At 45.1% G+C, this 20,222-nt stretch overlaps 1 protein-coding gene across 2 annotated transcripts; it reads right to left on the reverse strand.

The window, feature by feature from the left end:
* robo4 (roundabout, axon guidance receptor, homolog 4 (Drosophila)) lies at window positions 1–14,492 on the reverse strand. 2 transcript variants are annotated; one of them, XM_027000757.2, is made up of 19 exons: window positions 14,199–14,492; window positions 12,269–12,595; window positions 11,216–11,373; window positions 10,750–10,870; window positions 9,900–10,038; window positions 9,589–9,716; window positions 9,321–9,436; window positions 8,733–8,964; window positions 8,368–8,489; window positions 7,817–7,988; window positions 7,519–7,713; window positions 7,395–7,437; window positions 7,084–7,184; window positions 6,353–6,673; window positions 5,404–5,508; window positions 4,173–4,311; window positions 3,161–3,400; window positions 2,408–2,745; window positions 1–851 (listed from the first exon to the last, which is right to left on the reverse strand). In XM_027000757.2, exons 1-19 carry the CDS (start codon window positions 14,257–14,259, stop codon window positions 610–612), a joined length of 3,300 nt encoding a protein of 1,099 aa, XP_026856558.2. In that variant the 5' UTR covers window positions 14,260–14,492; the 3' UTR covers window positions 1–609. The 2 variants fall into 2 exon arrangements, with proteins under 2 accessions (XP_026856558.2, XP_026856557.2); XM_027000756.2 differs by having other exon boundaries at window positions 2,408–2,748.
* Window positions 14,493–20,222: the final 5,730 nt, after the last annotated feature.

Here is a 20,222-nt window from a genome sequence, read left to right on the forward strand (position 1 = left end):
TCACTGATGCACAGTTTATTTGTATTACCAAAGGCTTTAGCAGGAGCAGAATTAGTAAACATATGTAAAGTAACATTTTAGTAAGGCAACCTATAAAATTCATAACAAAACACAAGTAATATTAATGTAATTAAGAAAAGAGTTGGGATACTGTTCTATCCTTAGTTTTACCAATTCTATTAACTTGCTCTCATTTTGCATCAAATCTCAACTGATGTCCATGTTTCATCCATGCTTATGAAAAAAACCTGTATAATAGTTCCTGTGCTTTTCAGATGGCTATTACATAACAGTATGCATGATACTGCTCATTAAATAAAAGCAACCTATTTACATGTAATTTCAGAATACCAGTTTATAGTATAGTGCTTTTCATTTCAGCATGAATAACGCACCGCAAAAACCTTGCAACTCACATTCGTTACGTTTACTAAACCTTCTTAAAAAGTTTTCATGACCACAATTCAAGTCAGATAGAGAAGCTGCCAAAAGGGATTTTGGGAACCTTAGTCCCAAAAAAAGCCTGAGTCTGAGGAATTCTGGGAAAGGCAGGGCCAGTGTGCCCTGCGTGTAGGGCGCTGTTGTGTCAGAGCTGAGAGGCAAGCTGGATCACCGCTGTGAGGCTGTGTTGTAAATGCTCGGCCGGCTGTGTGGCAGCTCTCCCCAGGACTCAGCACTGCCGCGGCGGGGAGAGACTGCGGGTCCTCTGGTCTCTTTGGAGGATCGGAGCTGGGCCTCCATCTCCTCCACCCAGGACATACTCCAGTCCCACACGGGCAGGGGGTCCACCTCCCCGAAACAGTCCCGCGTTGGGAACCGCATGCTCAGGGGAGACGCCGGCGGAGAGAAATCTGGTGTCAGAAATACACACACACAAACACACACACACACACGCGTGCACACACAAACACACACATGCGTGCACACACGCACGCACGCACACACAAACACACACACATGCGTGCACACACGCATACACACACACACAAACACACGCGCGCACACACACACACACACGCACACACACACACACACACACACACACACACACACACACACACGCACACACACACACACACACACACGCACGGCATAACTTACCGAAAGCCTAGATAAAAGTAACATGCAAACATCAGTGCCACCACTGCATGTCTAACCTGCATCCATAAGGAGAAAGAGTCCTAAACATTTTAAGGGATTAACCAAACCATCAATATCTCGTTCCCCTAAAACATGACTCTCTGTGCCATTTAATTTCACTGGCTGTACTCACTTGGAGAAGGGAAAAAGAAAAACAATTTGGCAAATGGGGGACAGCAAGAAGTTAGACCCCTTCGAGAAGGGTGATTGATTTGGTGGTACAACAACAAGCAGAGGTTAGTAGCGAGCTCAATTTACCCCCATTCTTCACATAACCTCCTCTCTATATATCCTCCATCTCTAGTGTTAAGATGCAGTCTAAATGACTACCTGTCTAATTAGCTATTTAATCTCTCCGACGGTACTGCTTGCTCTACTGATTCGGAGGTGATGTAAGAACCTGTCCATAAACTATGCTCACTGTGGATTAATGGAAGGCAGGTGTGTGGAGGCTTTGGTAGTAATAACTGTAATGATGTCAGAAGTAACTGCATATCGTAGCAGAGTTTGCAATAAAACATGCAAAAAGGTGAGGACGCTTCTGCGCTGACACTATAGAGCAACACAAACGTCTTGAAATGACCTCGCGTACCCATGAATAACACAAAAAATGATAAGACCTCGCCATCTAGTGGACACTGAAGCCAATTGCTATTTTCTAGTATAATTTTTACATTGTACCATTAGGACTGATTATCGCCGTTTACATAGCAGGGCTATGGAAGCACGTGCTCAACACTGTATACGAGCCATACTGTTGCTAATGCTCCCATGCTGTCATTCCTGGTCTGGTCAAGTTCTACCCTGGCTACCGTTCAATGCACAGTCTTGCTCTGGTTTACACTGCAATTGCGTCCAAGCATTTTTGTTTTTAATAGCCTTACCTTAAGCCTTCCTGGTTTTGACAGTAGCCTGTTTATGTGTTTACTCCTCTGAGTCTAGACCAGTTTGTTTAATGTTTCTGCCTTAGGAAAGGCTCTTGTGAACTTTACTAAATTAAGGTTCACAACAGCCTTGTCCTCTTTGGGCCAAACCTGACTGATTCTTATTCTGTTTTTATTTTTTCAGCAACGGGCATATAACTACTGGCACTGCACTGATCAATTGCAATTTGTTACTGCCCTGTTAATTTGAAAATGGAGCTGTTACGTTCCAGGTGGCCTTGCTGCAGTTAATGGATCACTGTGACTCATTTGGATATTGAGAGTCTTTCCTTACACACAGAGAGCGATTTAGAGGAAATGTACAGTAATAGATGGTCTCCTGCCTGATAAAGTCCCACACATGGACTCTCCCGTCATGGCCAGGACGCGGGCGAAGTTTGCGTCATTCAGGAACGAGCCATCTGAAGAGCTGATGATGCTCGCCCGCGCACTCGGCATGTTTCCCTCGGAGACGGAGCCCCACCCGTTCCATAGTGAGCCCTCCCATTCGCTGTAGCAGGAGGAGGGCGTGCTCCTCAGCGCAATCCTCCTGCGTCCCGTCGGCCGAGACTCCTGCTCATCATCCACGTCTCCCACTTCCCGGTCAAAGGGCCCACAGATGTAGCCAAAAGTGGGTGTGGGGGAGAACGTCCGAGACAAAGAGGGAGACTTCTCAGACAGGCTGCTGATGAGGAAGACACATTAGATCTGGTGAACATCTGGCGATTCGCCCGGTTGATTAGATCATTCGCAGCTGCTGTTTTCAAAGCATTACGCACGAATGCCTAATATTTAATTAACAGACCACTTTCTGACCTGCACAGTTCAGCGTACATTTCACTTCCTTCATTAATGCATAAATGCTTTCAATCAGCTGCCACAGGCAGTTCTTGATATCATCTAACAGGCCTCACACCAACTGTCATGCTGCACTAAAAAGCACTCAAAGCTCCCTTTATAAATTCCTTCTTATCCTCTGTCTCCTTCCCTTTCACTCAAGAGTGGATCAAAGAGATGAAATGGATAATTAGGAATTAGATATGGACGGATGGAAAAATCATAAGGCATGTCCGTCTGTGGGCGTGCAAGTCCCTCACCCATGTCTGTGCTGTTTGGGGCTGAGCTCTAGACAGTGCTGGCGGGCCTGCATGCCAGGCGTGGAGTCCTGGTGGCCATCCGTGGACATGCAGAAGGAGGCGGTGGACAGCTGGCTGCAGGAGGTGCTGCGCTGGGATGGGCAACCTGTCGCCATGGTGCCCTGGCCCTGCAGAACCGACGCGGTGCACACGGACTGCAGAGAGCCGGCGTCCACCGTCAGCCTGGTGGACCGGCTGGACCTGTGAAAAGGGTAATGTCATCACACACTGACATGACACTTTACCCAGTTGATCCAGTCAGGATCCAGTATCCAGGCTTGGGCGATGGTCCAGAGTCAAGATCAAGCACGTTAACATGCTGTTTGTGGACACAATCATTTTGTTTCAGAGGTGGTATTGTACTGCCATGTAGTGCTCCCTAACTCATTTCCCTTGTCTCCAGTTGTAACGTTTGCCCTTAAGGACAAGCTGGCCTCAGTCTCTGTGAATACAGTCTGCATTTTAAACGTATAGCCTTTAATGCTATTTAACAAGCCAAATCAGTACCGCTCCCCACCCTGTTCATTACACGGGCCACGAGATGAACGGACGTCCGGGTACAGAGTGCCGGGGGGAGAGGAATTATGTCTTCCTCTCCCATTAATGCCTGATGGCAGGACCTGGCTCCATAATCCAGGGATCTGAACACATCAGTGTTCAGACAGCTCCATGGGGAGTTGTAGGGCAGCTATAATAACTCCCACTGATGTAACCTGTGAAAGAGTGCTGAGGCATCTGAGCAATGAGAAACCTTTGTACTACCGCCATGGTGTGGAAACGCAGAGTCAACCGTGATAGACTCCTCGTTCTGGCCGTCCCCAAGGGACTCCGGAACTCCACGGTGAATAGCTGACTGAGAATTTTCTAATTCTACCTTCCTGCTGTTGCAGCACTGGTTCAGTCAGCCTGTGGGGAACCAATGTGATGCAATGCAGAAGAAAGTGCAGAGGTGCTGATCGGTCGCCTTAGTTACCCCTCCTCGGAGCTGACACTCTGGCTGTCATCCCCGGGCAGTGGGGGCCGGCTGGGCAGCATATCCACCAGGTGCAGAGAGGCCGAGTAGTGGAGGATTCTGGGAGATCCGAAAGGCTTGGGCCGCTCTGACACCCCACCTATAGTGCAGAGGGGAAATCAGCTAATCTTTTACTCTACTTTGTTTAACAGGTAGTTAATCAAAAAGGCATGATATGATTAAATATATCAACCAGCTGCTTGTTAGAATGGAAATCAAATACAATAATTCGGGCACTAATGTTCTGCATACAGGTAAGAATTGCACAAGAATAGATTACTTATTTTGTCAGGGACCTTCTACAAAATGAGTAAAGATGTTTTGCACCAGAGCTAGCTAACTACTTAATTTCCATGTGCAGTCCCTGGCCTGGTAAATATATTACTAATACAAAAAACACAGAAAATACAATACAAACTACAAAAGCAATGCAATACAACCTACGATCAGTTAAGCAGATCGCTATAACTCAACATGAGCACACAAATAATGGTCCGTTTATATTAATGCAAATATGATTGGCTACGTCAAATACATTTTTCATTTAATGAGAGAACGTATAAAAACCCATTTTCAATTCAGTGTGGAGTGCATTCCATTGTTTCATGACTTTAATTGAAAAGGCAGATTGTGCAAAAGTGGTAGCTCGTAGAGGAATACAACACTGCCCCCTGTAGGCTGCACAGACACTCAGCATGGGGGTGCATGATATGCATTCATATACATAAATAGATAAATAATTTGATCATTATATTAGATTGTTTGTCATACATTTATAGATTATATGACAGTGATGAAATTGTTCTGCTGTCCTCCAAAAAATGTTGATAGCTTGTCTGTTAAGTGATTCACGCTGCTTTACTGAGGCCAGCAGGACATACAGTAAACAAAATGAGAAGATCCAGGAGTGAATTCCTAATGTTTCTAAAATTAAACAACTTTTTTTGTATGACTCATATTTTTATGTTTCTTGAAACCAAGAGTAAGATCCAGAACAATACCTAAATATCTATTATTTATCAAACTGTCATGATAATCCAACTGTGTTTATTAGTGAAATACATTGTGACCTTTTACGCTACATTCAAAGTTAATCTAGAGCCACGTTACACCTTTTTCTTTTGCTTGTGATAGTTTAGTAGCATCGTATCTATGTGCGCAGTTCCATAGCTAATCCATAGCGAGCATGTACCTGGGTGATGGTTCAGCCTGTGCCCGTGGTTGGTAGTGGCGCTGTGTACCACTAAGGCCTGCTGATGCATGGGCACCTGCGGAGCACTGTTCACTGCATGCAGCTCTAGAGAGAGAGAGCGAGAGGGAGAGAGAGAGAGAGAGCGATAGAGAGAGAGAGAGAGAGAGAGAGAGAGAGGGAGAGAGAGGGAGAGAGAGTGAGAGAGAGAGTGAGAGAGGGAGAGAGAGAGAGAGAGTGAGAGAGGGAGAGAGGGAGAGGGAGCAAGAGAGAGAGAGAGAGAGAGGGAGAGAGAGAGAGTGAGAGAAAGAGAGAGGGAGAGGGAGAGAGAGTGAGAGAGAGGGAGAGAGAGGGAGAGAGAGAGAGAGAGAGTGAGAGAGAGAGAGAGAGAGAGTGAGAGAGGGAGAGGGAGCAAGAGAGAGAGAGAGAGAGAGGGAGAGAGAGAGAGTGAGAGAAAGAGAGAGGGAGAGGGAGAGAGAGTGAGAGAGAGGGAGAGAGAGGGAGAGGGAGAGGGAGAGGGAGAGTGAGAGAGGGAGAGAGAGAGAGAGAGAGAGGGAGCGAGAGAGTGAGAGAAAGAGAGAGGGAGAGAGAGAGTGAGAGAGAGGGAGAGGGAGAGAGAGAGAGAGGGAGAGGGAGAGAGAGAGTGAGAGAGAGTGAGAGAGGGAGCGAGAGAGTGAGAGAAAGAGAGAGGGAGAGAGAGAGTGAGAGAGAGTGAGAGAGAGGGAGAGGGAGAGAGAGAGAGAGGGAGAGGGAGAGAGAGAGTGAGAGAGAGGGAGAGGGAGAGAGAGAGAGAGGGAGAGGGAGAGAGAGAGTGAGAGAGAGTGAGAGAGAGGGAGAGGGAGAGAGAGAGAGAGGGAGAGGGAGAGAGAGCAAAGGACAAACAGGCATACATAACACTTTTATGAAAAGTAATGTGTTCATGTGTTTTGTTGACGCTTATAGCTTCTTTCACCTCGCTTGCAGTTCTTCTCCCAGGATTCCTTTAAAATGCCCATATTGGGCTGCGCCGGGAGAGCCCGTTTCCATGGCACCACTGGCCCCATCCTGGTGACTGGTGCCTTGGCAACAGGCTGAGAGATGCATACAGTCTCTGCGCTCTGAGGTTGCATGCTGTGGTGGGCCATTTTGGGGCATCGAGTTGGACTGTTAAACGTCTTCAGGCCACTGGTGGTCAGATCCACGTAGAAGGTACCGTAGAGACCACAGTTGTCCTGCACCATAGGAACAGCTAGCTCGGGGGGGCTTGGCTCTTGTCTTGCAGTTATGGGTAAGGCTGTCAAAACATGGCAAGACAGGCAGGACACATTCACATAACACCTCTCATTATCTTCAGTGGTGAGGCCTACAGACATGAACTAAAACCTGTAGAAGGGACTGCAATTCAGAGGACATCTCTGCTGTAACAGAATGACTGACTCAATATCCACATAAAAAGGACATAAAGTAACAGTTGAGGGTTTTGCTTCTAGATTTTATGTTACCCGTTGAAAAGTCACATGGCTAGTCACGTGGCTTGTTACAAAAAGATTAGAAGTAATGTCTAGTAACCACTGTAGGGAAGAAGGACTGCAGGGTACATAAATACTTGGACACTTGCAAACAGGGAAAATTTGACCTTGGGAAGCAGAGGTGAGTGTAGCAATGCCTGTGCTGCTGGAAAGTGGATCGTGGGATTTGACTCACTGGTTCTCCTAAGGTCTACCGTCTCCTGGCTCTGGTACTGCTCGCTGCTAGAGGCAGGCTTCCACACTCCTGAGATCCATGGAGAATCTGGCACTGCCATTCTGGCAAAGAGAACCAGAGTCATTCCACCATTAAAGACCGGCCAAAGGAATTCTGCTTGGCATGCTAATAAGCTTTTAAAACACCAAATTTCCCCATGTCAAAGACCACACAACCAGGTAAAATATTGGCTCTGAAAGTTATCTGATTATATTTTTACCTGTGATTACAAAAAGGAATATGTCTTATGAAAAATAAAGAATACGTATTACCTGTGCTTGATGATGAGGTCCTCATTAGCGAGTTGGTATAAACCTAGAAACAAATTTAAACTTAATCATTTATACTTAAAATATGAATAAAATGCTGTAGTCAAATGCAAATACTGGTGTTAACCTGCTGTTTTGTGATCTCCTCCTCCAAGATTAGCTGATCTGACATGTTTCCGGTAGAGACAAGCAGCTGTAGCCATCAGCACACACCACAAGAGGGCGCCAACAATGCCGATAAATACAGGCTCCCTCATAATCGCCAACACTTCTGAGAGATTCACTGCACTTTTCTGATACGGAGTTGATTCTTCCTTTGATTCTGAAAAAAAGAAATAAAGAAACAATATTGTCAGTATATCCAGTTATATTATTGACAGTATATGTCAGTGTATGCAAGGAGAGATTTGTATGCATGGGTATACCTAAGAGCAGTTTATATGGGCTGCTCTGGGCTCCGACACCTGCCCCGTTGACTGCTGCTACTTGGAGCCAGTAGTGCCTGCCAGTCTGCAGGGGGCTGATCTCCAGGAAATGTGTCCCACTGTTCACCGTCCAGTTCAGGGACTGCTGTTCCTCTTCCTGCATACACCACACCTGAGGACACACAGCACATTGGACACAGACAACAACCAGCACCTCTGAGCTACCAAACAGACAGATCTTGAAATAGGGCTTGCTCTGAGCCATGCCGGAGAGGAACCAGCTGAAGTATCGCTGATGGAATCACGGGATGATGACAGGGTCTCGGTAACCTAAACCACTGAAGTGTACTGACCATGAGCTGCCACCCGGAGCCCAAGGCACAGACCTGAACGACCAGTCTAGCTCTGGCTCTTCATTACCGCCAGCCTCCCATTACAGGATGACAGTCAACACAATAGGACACACATGACTTGTTCAGATTAAAGGTAGGGTTTCTCTGTGCTACCTGAGAAAGACTGTGTGTGTGTATGTGTGCACGCAGGGGTGTTACCTGGTATCCACGAATGATCCCATTGTGAGCCTCGTGAGGTGGGGGCTCCCAGCTCAAGTAAGCTGTGTCATTACGGTCAGCAGGCACGGTTATAGACACGCCCTGAGGAGGTGCGCTGGGGACTGTGGACATCCGGTATAACTATACTGCAGTCAAAACTTTCAGAACCATTCAGCGCTATCCACGCTGTGTAAATAGAACTTAAATATCTTTTCAGCACTGCTGCAAAAGACTACTATCTACTATAACATTCTTTGTCGCTAATGTATTTATTTTTTGTTGCTTTATTTTGTTTTGCTTTTTTTTTAGTTTATTTGCCAACCAGTGACCCATGTCCCGACTGGCGAGGGCGTTCTTGAACGCACCTGTCTCTGGCACTCTCAGGTGCCGAGTGTTGCTCTCTCTGCCGTACAGATCACTCCCGTAGGGCCGCACTTTAAACTCATACATGTAGCCCCTCTTCAGGGGTCCAACGCTGGCCTGCAGGGCGGGCCCGGTCACTTTGTGAGCAGCCCAGTCTGAACTGGCAGGCAGCAGGGAACGGTAGAGCACCTCGAACCCCTCCAGGTAGTGCAGCTGGGGGGACGAAGACTGAAGCTGACAAGGAGAAACAGAGCACGTTAAAGAAATACGTCTCTCCCAAAAAAAAAAGTGTCTGTTGTTTCAGACATCTGTTTATGAATGGAAATCTGAGGGGCTGAATAAATCCAGTTATGGAGTCTTCTGAATTTTATTACGGTAAGATAAAGATAACTCGCAAAATGACAGAAGTTATTGCAGCAATAACTCTATTATTAAGTGCGTTCCTTGCTTTGTGATCAATAACAAAATAGGCTATGCGATGCTATTTTCTCCCTGACCTTCTGGGTTTACAGTCTGTATAGGTGGTCTTTAATCAGTGACCTCTAAACCTGGTGCCAGCTATGTAATGAGGAGCATAGTGTGCAAATGACCTTCCATATGACTTGGGACAGGTTGGTGGCAGTTCTCAGAACAGTGACGTTCTCCAGGGTGATGCGCAGAGCAGACAACTCCCTATGCAGGTCCCTCTGGCTGCTGCTGGTTCCATCTGCAGCACACAGAGCCCAAGCGGGTCCACTAATGTGCTTTCACTATACATACAGGAACGTTGTCAAATGCACCTCATGCATGAAGTTAAGTAAAAACCAGGCTGTCGGCCAGGGTTCATGACAATGATCAATAATCATATTAATCTTTTACCTTCCACAAACAGCTGAGCACTGGCTGTCGCAACACCTACGGCATTGGCCGCAGTGCAGGTGTACCTGCCTGCGTCCTGAAACGTCACATAGTGGATCTGAAGACTGTGGTCTGGATTAACCAAATACCTAACACCGTTATACAAGGTAAAGATAACACTCATAAATAGCTGCACCGTAAAGCTCAACACCAATAGAACATAAAAAATATATGTTTCCTATGGTATTTCAAAAGTCAAGTTCGGATAAAATGCATTGGACTGTGTGGTGCAAATCAGTGTGTGTGTAACTACATGGGCGCATGTTCCTGACCTGCCGTTGGGCAGCGGCCCCTGCGCTCGGCTCCACTCCATGGTGGGCACAGGGTCTCCCTGAGCCTGGCAGAAGAACTGCGCTGACTCGCCCAACCTGACGGAAACATCCAGGGGCTCCAGCAGCACCACAGGCTTCTCTGGAAAGCCCAAACCCAGGCCTTACTAAAGCTCGTGACCCGCACGCATTTTTAAAGAGTGCAGCATATCACATCACTATGAAACTGGCTGAAGTCCTTCATATGCACATGTCATGTACAATTTGCATTAGCCATCCTTCATCTGTAAGCAGGATCTGCCCACAAAAATACTACAGTGTCAAAGGTGATGCTGTCCAGATAACAACCGGTTCACCACACAAATTCCCAGGCATCGGTGGGTAGAGGTAGAGAGTAGAGGGTGGCTAGCAAACTGTACATACCAACAGATGCGTTAGTCTATAATTCTACATCTCTGGCATAATGAAGATGGGTGGGAAAGAAAATTCAAAGGAAGAAACAAACATGAATTTACTATAGCACCCCACCTTTGTGTTTTGAGCAAATAAACACTTCCTGTTCTGATAAACAGCTTTAAACATAAATTCTTGGGCGAACTAAAATATGTGCACAGTACTATATGTGCACCTACAAAACTGGCTAGTGAGACTAGGTATAAGGTAGGTGTTTCTAATACAGTGACTACTGAGTGTAAATAACATGTGAATAAGACTTGAATAATTTTTGATCACAGACACAGTTAGGGCGTCTCTTGAGAAGCTGAGATGTTTGGTTATGTAGTTGGTTATGTATCACTATTAGAAGTATTAATGGGATTATAAAGGACTATAAAGATTAGAATCTGTGGCTTACCCAGGACTGTTAACCTGGCTGCTCTGCTCTCTCTAACAGCTACGATGTTGGAGGCGACACACACGTAAACTCCAGAGTCCTGTTTATGAGCTGGTGCTATTATCAGCTTCCCACTGAGTTCCTGATCATCAAAAAACAGAAAGAAAGAACAGAAGGGGAGATAATCACAGGAATATTAATGCTCCCCTGCACTCCTATCAGAAGCTGATGCGTCAGTCTTCACTCTATTGTTCAGAGGGTATACTAGAGCTTTAGTTTAGCAGCCTTGCTACTACTGAACTGTTTGGTTTTAGCGCCCTCTACTGACAAGCGGCAAAATCTGTCAAGGCCTAACCAAATACGTGCGACGATGCAATGAAACAAACTTGGGAAACAGCTGGTAGCAAAAAATCCTAAAATTTAACACAACAAAAATGTGGATCACTGCAGTTATAGTAATGTAAATGTAATAATATAGAATTCTCACAGTGTAATGTTCATCTGAGCTGTTGATGAGGACGCCATCTTTCCTCCAGGTGACGTTGGGCTCAGGGTATCCTATAGGCGAGCTACAGTTCATCACGGCCACCTCACCCAGGGCTACTTCAGCATCGCTGGGATGCACGCGGAACTCGTCGCGGAGAGCTAGGAACCAGAACAACCTTGTCAGTGTCCCTGTTTCATGGAAATATGGGTGTCTGGAGGGCTTTTGACACGGCCATCCTTGCGATGAGTGTAGAGGATTCAGACAGGCACAGCCCTGAGCTGCCACTAACTGAATACACTACCAGTCACCCAAGAGGCAGTCCTGCTCCTAAGGGTGTGCAAATTAATAGCCGACTGTCAAATTGTCTGTGGGATTGCAATATGTGGCACAAAAGCATAAGAAGAGAGAAATACTACATTTTCCACAGTATTCGATGTATTGTGATAGAAATGCTGATATTTCCAAATACTGATGCAGCATTCACCAGAAAAGGCTTCTAGCCTAAAGTGCTGTCTACGGACATCAGTATGGCATTTCTGCCGGCTCCGTGCTGTGGAATGTGGTGGACCACAGTCTCTTTGAGCTGCAAACAAGGTGCGCAGTTACAGCTCAATTAGTGCTCTGTTTGCCCGGGGGAGGGGGTAAACTTTGGTGTCTGACCCAGCCTCATATTACTATCTTCAGAGCTTCCGCTTCCCCTGAGCACCTCTGACCTCTGGCTTTTATGCCTGTTTTAAGTGGTCATCGATGCTGTTTAAGATAATTGATTTTTGTCTTGCCTGATTAGGCAGACGAGCAAGGAAAGGGCATTGGAGAATACAGCATCACTGATGCACAGTGAGACACAGCCAACCAGCCTCATTCTCAGTGATAGCGTAACTAAAATAGACTTTTGGGCTTCTGGTTTATTATAAAACTTTTATTATATAAACCATACATTATAAGCGATATTAAACGGCAGTATAGACTGTACATGAACTGATTGATCTTTGCCGTTTTGGAAGCAGAAAAAACAAAGTGACATTAGCAAGGAAGCCAAGCTCGAAACATCACCTGCAATGCGCAGGGTGGCGTTGCGGCTGGTGGCAACTCCGATGCTGTTGCGAGCCACGCAAGTGTACACAGCTTCGTGGGACTGACTCTTCCTCCCAGAGGTGACCCTGAGGAAGAAGAGGCTGCCCTCCGGCAGGACGATGGGTCCCGACTGGCCCTCCATCCTTTCCGGCTCCAGCGGTACGCCATTGCGGAGCCACTGGATGAAGGGTTGGGGGTTCCCCTCGGCCCGGCAGGACAGCGTGGCAGGATTCCCAACCTGCACCACCACGTCAGCAGGGTGGTGCACAATACGGGGGAGCCCATCATCCACACGCAGCCTGGAACCTGAAGAACACAGGAAGAGTAACTTTCGATTTCTGTTATTTTATGCCTGCAGAACACTGAACACTTATTAAAAAAAACCCACAACTCATTGTATAGACAGATTATCACACCAAGTCTCTGGTTACAAGTGTCACTTATCACTGTAGGAGCTGTATGTGTAAGAAGTGATGGATACATGCTATCTCCAGATACTAATGGTACTCAATACATTTTCCAAAGAGAAGGAGGTTTTCTACTTAGGGAACACGCACTGCCATGTCAACAATGCTGCCAACACAACACAAACAGTTGCTATTCTTGGATGGTACTGAACGGAAGTGCGGCATGCATGCTGTTGAAGACCAGTCGATGAGTACAAGAGGGAACCATTTCCTGCATGAGCCAGGAAAAAAGAGATCATTCCTGTGTTCACGTACGTGAAGAACAAAGGGCCTTTGCTAAACACAGTCAGAAACCGGCAGGACATCCGTCACCTGTGTGCAGACCCCCTCAAGCAGGGCCACTGCTAGAACTGGCCTGCTTACAATGGCCCCTTTACACATGCTTGCCAAAACACGCCAATCACATCATCGAGATGTGTGTCTGTCGAACAATGCCACACACTCTACTGAATTTTGCAGTATGACCCTGGAAGCAATTGTCTTGCAGAGCCCCTGTTTTTGAAAAACAAAAAAATCACTCGAAAGGTAACAGGTCACCAGGTTATGTTTCACCGCTTCTTACGCTGCAGGCTGATTTTATTTTAAAAAACATTTTACTGTGTCTTAAAGGTGCATTCGATGCTGTTTGCAGTGCTACATCCAAGAGTTCAACGCAATCCATGTCAGTCAGGCAGAAGAGCCTCTGCAGTGGTAGACTGGAAGGAGATACTCACATTCTTGGCAAATCTGTCTTCAGCTAGAAAAACATTTCTATTGTCTCATGAGCAACTATTTCCTGAAAAAGCGGAAAGTAACAGCCTATAACCCTGTTGTAAATCTTACTGGATAAAGGAATTTCAGGAAAGCCCTGAACAAAAAATTTAAATTAGATCAACGTCTTCTAAAATGAGGTGATAAACCTAAAGGATTAGCTTTATAGTCCACAATATACATAAAAAAACAAACATTTACATTGTGTTTACTAGATATTAAACTGGCATTTTCCTAATCGGTTGCACGTTATGTCACTACAGGCCCTCCCCTGAAACTCAGCAGGTGGTTCTCAACACTAAAAAATTCACTGAGCCATTACAAACTGACTGCCTACAATGTACAGAAATCAAGTGTTTAATCCAGAGAGAAAAGGCATATCAATGGAAGCAAAAAACATACATTTATTTAACTACCCTGAGACCCTGTTCTTACTGCTGTCTGATCTATTATTTCAGTAAAAACATTAAAATAAAAGCTCAATAAGACTCCCACTGAAATAAAAATGTAATTGCTGGAAACAATAGTGATTTGTATTTAAAAACCAAGTATAGCAGATGTTAAGTAATTTTAGCTTTAGGATGCTCTCCATAACTGTAAGGAATATGGGGCTACCTGTCGTCTTGTGTAGTAGGTTACATAAAACAGCTTAAAACCTGTGATATAACAACGATACAACACACTCTGCTTACCTTGAAGGTACCGGACAACCACGACAACCAAACACATCCTGAAAATCGGAGTCCCTCTCATTATATGGAAACCGTATGGAAAGTTAGATTAAACAGAACTAATAAACACCGTCCAGTTCCATTGAAACCTTCGGGACGCAGCAATATTGAGTAATTTTCCAAAAAATAAGCATTGATTCAGCTTTAGCGGACTCCTCTGATCACCATCATAACATCAAGTAAAGCTCCGAGGTCCGTTAATAGTAAGTTTAACGGTCTTCACTCCCGTCAAGGCGCCATTTGCGTTTGGGACACTCCCTGCTGACCCGGAGCACTCTGGGGAAAGGTGACAGTTCAGTGGTGCACTTACTCTCCTGTCGGCAACTTGGTGATGTGAAACCTCGAATCATTCACTAGTAAAATAGGTTTAAATGTAAGTCTTTGTCAGTCCGGACATTGTTTCACAGAATCACGCTGATTTAAATGCTGACCAATTTATTATTTAAAAAAAAAAAGCTAGCAACAAGGGAGTATTCTACAAACCTAAACATTAAAACCGTTTAGAAATCTATTCGTATCTATTTACTTAATTACTTCATAAAAGTGTTGTGTTTTCAGCAGTTTTGACATGTATGCACTGTCACACAGAAACAGAAAAGCAGAGCAGGAAATCAGAGAACCTCCCGGCTACAAAACAATACGAGGAAATCTCTCTAGCTCCCCAAGATACAAGCTGAGATCATTAATATGTCGTGCTATACACAATTGTTTTATACAACATGCACGCCCATTAGCTTTGCGAACAAATCTATAATGCAACAAGTGAAAAACAAATGTATTCTTTATTTAGCTCTTTTAGAAATTGCATTAGATTTGATATTTCTGACATCTTTGATTTTTTTTTGCTATTCATAACAATAATCAATTAGGGTATTCGTCATATTCTGGGCTATGTTCAGCAGAAACAATATAAACGATCATTATTCAGTTTGTTTTTTGTTTTTTCTCCAGTTATTACAAAAACACTTGTTCAAAAGGCTTTAGAGGTGACAAAAATGAACCCAAAAGATTACTTCGCCCATCCTCGTTACTGTTAAGCCTTTTAAAATATGGCTTCTGCGGGGATAGACAGAGAGAGGATGAAGAAGGCGGAAAGAGAGGGCAAAAAGAAAAAAGGAAGAGAGAAAAGGAGAAAGACAGAGTCAGCAGCAGTTCATTTCTCTCTAACTAAGCCCTAAATAAAGTGCTGTTTAGTGAACAGTCCATTGTTCCTTTAAAAGGCCCCTGGCCTTCAGTGATAGACGTGTATTGATCCAGAGATCACGGCCCTGATCGGCCACACATCGACCAGCCTTCAGAGCCAACAAAGGACATAGCAGCACATCAGACAACCACTGAAGAAGAGAAGATTTATTTGTTCAGTGGCACCAAAGAGAAAGCAAGCAGATTTTTTTTTTTTCTCACATGTTAACAACAGGCTAGAATCAAAAAGTGCCAGCTAGGAAACCTCTTTCTAACATAAGGATAATCTGTCTGGAGCAATAATTTGCAACAATATTCTTATAGAGTATTTTATAATGCAAATTTTTATGAATGGCACTATTCATGGCAAACATATTGTATTCTAGCAAGTTTGCATTCTCAACAGGCCAAGCCATTCATGGGAAACTGAAACCATTTGCCACATGCCAAGATTTCCAAATGGCAAATGCTACAGATTATTCTCTTTAAGTCAGTTTGTGATCTCTACGAGGGGCAGTAGATCACAGCGCAAATGATACTGAGTGTGGTTCAAATGTAACAAAAGAAAGAAATAACCAAAATGAATAGAAAAGGAGATATACTTTAAAATGGTTTCTTTTTGGTAATTGGTGTTACTCGTCTTGAACGTAACCACTATTAGGATAATATGCCTACGGGGGGTGGGGTGGGCGGATCATTCATCTTAAAATTAACCCTCTTCACTATTAATACATCTATAGTATTATGTGGTTCAGCATTTTCTACACAGGTCAAATAAATATCTCTATTAAGCTAAGGTGGAAAATTCACCCATCATTACTGTGCCAGTGTCTTCCAAATGCACTTGCTGCAGTCACATCCCAGCATTTCAAACACTTTTTTTTAGTATATGTCCACAACTATATTTAATGTAAAAACACAAATGGTACTGAATGGCATACACATATATATATATATATATATATATATATATATATATATATATATATATATATATATATATATAAAATTCTGAATCATTTAAAGGAGAAATAATTTGTCAACTTCTATGAAGTTGTCTTTCATGCCTCACTAAGGCATTCTCCTCAAAGGTTTTGCATAAGCAGAACCATGACATTGCTGACAGAGACTGGTAAATGCAATTTAATCAAAGTGGGAACTGTGCACGTCTTAATTCATGCAAATAATCTTTTCAATCTTTTCAGTTGTTCTATTATAATGAACACCAAAGAAAAACTGTGATGTAATCCACTGCTGAAATGTAAAACATGGCAGGGAAAAGGACAAAAATAAGAAGCTAAAATGATAAATGTTGCCTTATCTCATTATAGACAAAATCAGAAGGTAGTATGGCTAAACGAACCGGAGGCTACAAGGGACCATGAAATTGCTGGAATGCTGAATGAAAGTCCAAAAAGTAACAAAGAAATTCTTCACATTTTACCTCTCCTGCGGTGAACCCTGTCCCTGTGCAAGGGGAGCTCATGTTCCAGATGATGGTGAGCTTGCCCTTTGCCCTCTGACCTCTCCAACCCTCGCGCCACCTGCAGCTGGTGTTCCTCAGGCAAACAGGTGCAGTGGCAGCGACAGCGGCCTGACGCCTCCGCCCGGGTGCACAGCCATGTGAGGCAGAGGAGCCATACCGAGCGCTGCATCTTCACATGGAGGAGCTCCTCTCTGGGACACCCGTCGCCTCTGCACTCTGCAATGGCATCAGAAACGCGGGCTTCCCCTAAGACGCCATCCCAGCACAGGCCAAGCCCAGACCAGTCATTCCCTGGCTGCTACCCGCAGACCTGCACTAAGATATTTCAAGATTGCTATAAAGAATTTTTTTTTTTTCCTTTATATTCCACCAGCGCTTTGTGTTCACTTTCCCTCCCCCTCTCTCCCACTCCTCTTTCTCCAGTCTTTCTGTTTTCTTTTGGGAAAGAAGTTAGAGGAAACAATGATTGAAAAACAAGTTGGAGACCCCATGCTGGGAGCGAGGGAGAGGAGGAGAGGAGGAGAGGAGGAGAGGGATGGGGAGCCATGTCCTCCAACAACATCTGTGTCATTCGTTCTGCACGTCCCACAGATAGAGAACAAGGCCGGGCCTGGGGGCCAGCAGGGGAGAGGAGCCGTGGAGCAGTGGAGTAAGCGCGAGTGCGAGGGGCGGGTACATCCATCCCTCCTTTACTGAGAAGGATCACTTCCATTAATCAAGTGTCTACTAGTTGACTGATCAAATCCTTGACAATGCCAAAGTTTCTCCCACTTAAAACATCAAACAGTCCTTTAAAAAAAAAAAAAAAAAAGCAATTCTATCATGCCAACAGTCTTGGGGAAGTTTGACACCCTCCTGCATTTCTCTAGCTCACCACTCCCTCAAAGGCCTTAGCGAGGCAGGGAGAGGCAGAGTGGGAGTGTTTTCAAACAGAACTGACCTCCCCAATGGCTTTAGTGGCTCGACTAGCGTGAAAAGCCTTGCTTTTGTCACGGGGCATTCACAGTTTCCAAGCTCGGGTTTTCTATCTTACGCTCGCCTTTCATCTCCGCGGGCCGATGAAAATGTTGCACCGAGCAGCTGATATTGCTAACGCAAACTGGAACGTTCTCGATTGTTAAGCCGAGGTTGTTCCGCGATAAGCGAGTGCCATTTAGGTTTTCACCCAAAAAACATATCAATTAATCTGACAGCAGAATTCTTGTAGCTCTTGATTGGCGAGGGGAAGAGGAGCTTGAGAAAGTCACAAAAGAGGTCCTTTCCCTCCTGCTCACCAGTGGCGAAACATCAACAGTCTTGAGAGCGTTTGCCTTATGCGCAAAGAGACAGGACAAATTTGTCCCTGCTCGTTCGCACAGTATGAGGCTCGTACGTCATTGTGGCTGAGTGGTCAGAATCAAGCAGGAGAGAGAAAGCGATTAGTCTCATAGTGACAGGGCCAGTGTCACTCTCTCCAGGCCTGCTGTTCACCTCGCACTGAACACAAGGACCATGCTGGGCCAACCGGCCTGACCTGTTCCGGGTTTAAAACTCACAAGCCCCTGACTAATTTCAGACCGTAGGCCACACAAAGTGTTGTAACACAAACTTTAGGTTCATCCTCATTGATTTTGTCTGGCTCTCACAGAAAGAGATGATAGCGGTGTGGTGCGTAAAGGTTTCACGTTATTATAATGACATTTAGATCCCTTTTGAGTTTATAAGTTGTAAGAAATAGGAAAACAACATTACAATGGCCAATAATATAAGGACATCGATAAGTTCCAAATAAAAGTAATGAAAAACTGCAGCAAACAAATTGCACTGCATGCAGTGCCCACCACTACCACTGGCTGACCAGGTCTGACCACATTATTCCTCTCTGTTCTCTTCATGCGTGGGTCAGGTACTGCTGGGGGCAGTGGTAGCTCAGTAGTTAAGGTACTTGACTTGTAATTGAAAGGTTGCTGGTTCAAGCTCCACCACTGCCAAGCCGCCACCACTGGGCACGCTCAATTTCTCAAGTTATACTCAGTCATAATTTGAAGTCACTTTGGATAAAAGCGTCAACTAAATGCCATAAATGTAAACACCCCCTATAATACAACACTTCCCTGTTGAGAACCCTAAAAGCCACTCTTCAACCCATCACAGGGCATCAGGGCTGGACAAAGAGGGTCTAAAAGTGCCTGCACTGTCCCTTGATATGTAGCCCAGCTGTGTGAGTCTTGGGGCAATCCCCTCTGGAGAGAGAGAGACTGAGAGATGTGGATATGCATTTGACTGGAATGCCACCTTGTGCCTCTCACACAAGTAAGTAAAAGGAGCAGGAGTGTAACACAGTGAGAAAATACACACCTCTATGGCCCCAAAACACATCTGCTGTTGCCTGGTCAACCCCTGCTCGCTCATCGAGAATAGCCTCAAGTTGAAAGTGAAGGAATATCACCAAAGTCATCTAAACGGCAATCGACTCGAGTTCCCCATGTTTAACCTCACCTGCCCACGCAGACGGCACTTCAATATGACTGCGCACATCTTACATCACCTTTGACACAAGCTTTTAGTGATCTATCTGAGGTTGTGACCTCTCTCTTGATCCACAGAGAGATTCTTATCCAGAAGCCAGAGCGTTTTACATAGCAAGGGTACATAGTCCTTGGCCCATGTGTACCATTCATCACAGAGTGTCATGCTAAGTACTGTTTGTTGATCAGCTTTTTACCAATTTTGCTACCATATGAATTGTAAAAACTGATCCTCGATGTCTTCTTATGCCTCAAAGTGTGACACATGGGCTCCTAATTCTCAGGGCCAGGATTATGACCAAAAAAAAAAGAAGTCCTGAGCAGGCCAGCAGGCCACAGAGATGCAGAGAAAAGGAGGGCAGGGGTGTGGAAGCAGGAGTTCTGCTTGAGTGGATCACAAAGGAGGATCTACTCTCCTCTCACACCCTTCCCTCCCTTCTCCGCCCCTCCCCTCTCTCTCTCATACGTCTCCTGTGCCCCAAACCTCGGCGCTCACACCCATGTCTCGGGCTCACACCCCTATATCCCGGAATCCCTCTCCCTCTCTCGCTCCCACCTCTTTGTGTGTCCAGCTGGCTGCGCCACAAAGCCCCCCGCTCAGACTCCCAGTGAACGCGGCGGCCCTGGCGCTTTGTTTGCCTCTTTTTCCCACTCCCTGCAGAGAGAGAGAGAGAGAGTGTCCCAACCAGGACGAAAAACCTACTGAGACTGAGAAAAAAGGGATGAGGAGAGCAAGATAGAAAACAAAACACAGCCAGTCAAGGATCTATGCCGGAGACACTGCAGTAAGATTAGAAAAACATTGAACTC

Source organism: Electrophorus electricus, chromosome 17 (assembly GCF_013358815.1).
Source record: "Electrophorus electricus isolate fEleEle1 chromosome 17, fEleEle1.pri, whole genome shotgun sequence".
In the NCBI taxonomy this organism is placed as follows: Eukaryota; Metazoa; Chordata; class Actinopteri; order Gymnotiformes; family Gymnotidae; genus Electrophorus; species Electrophorus electricus.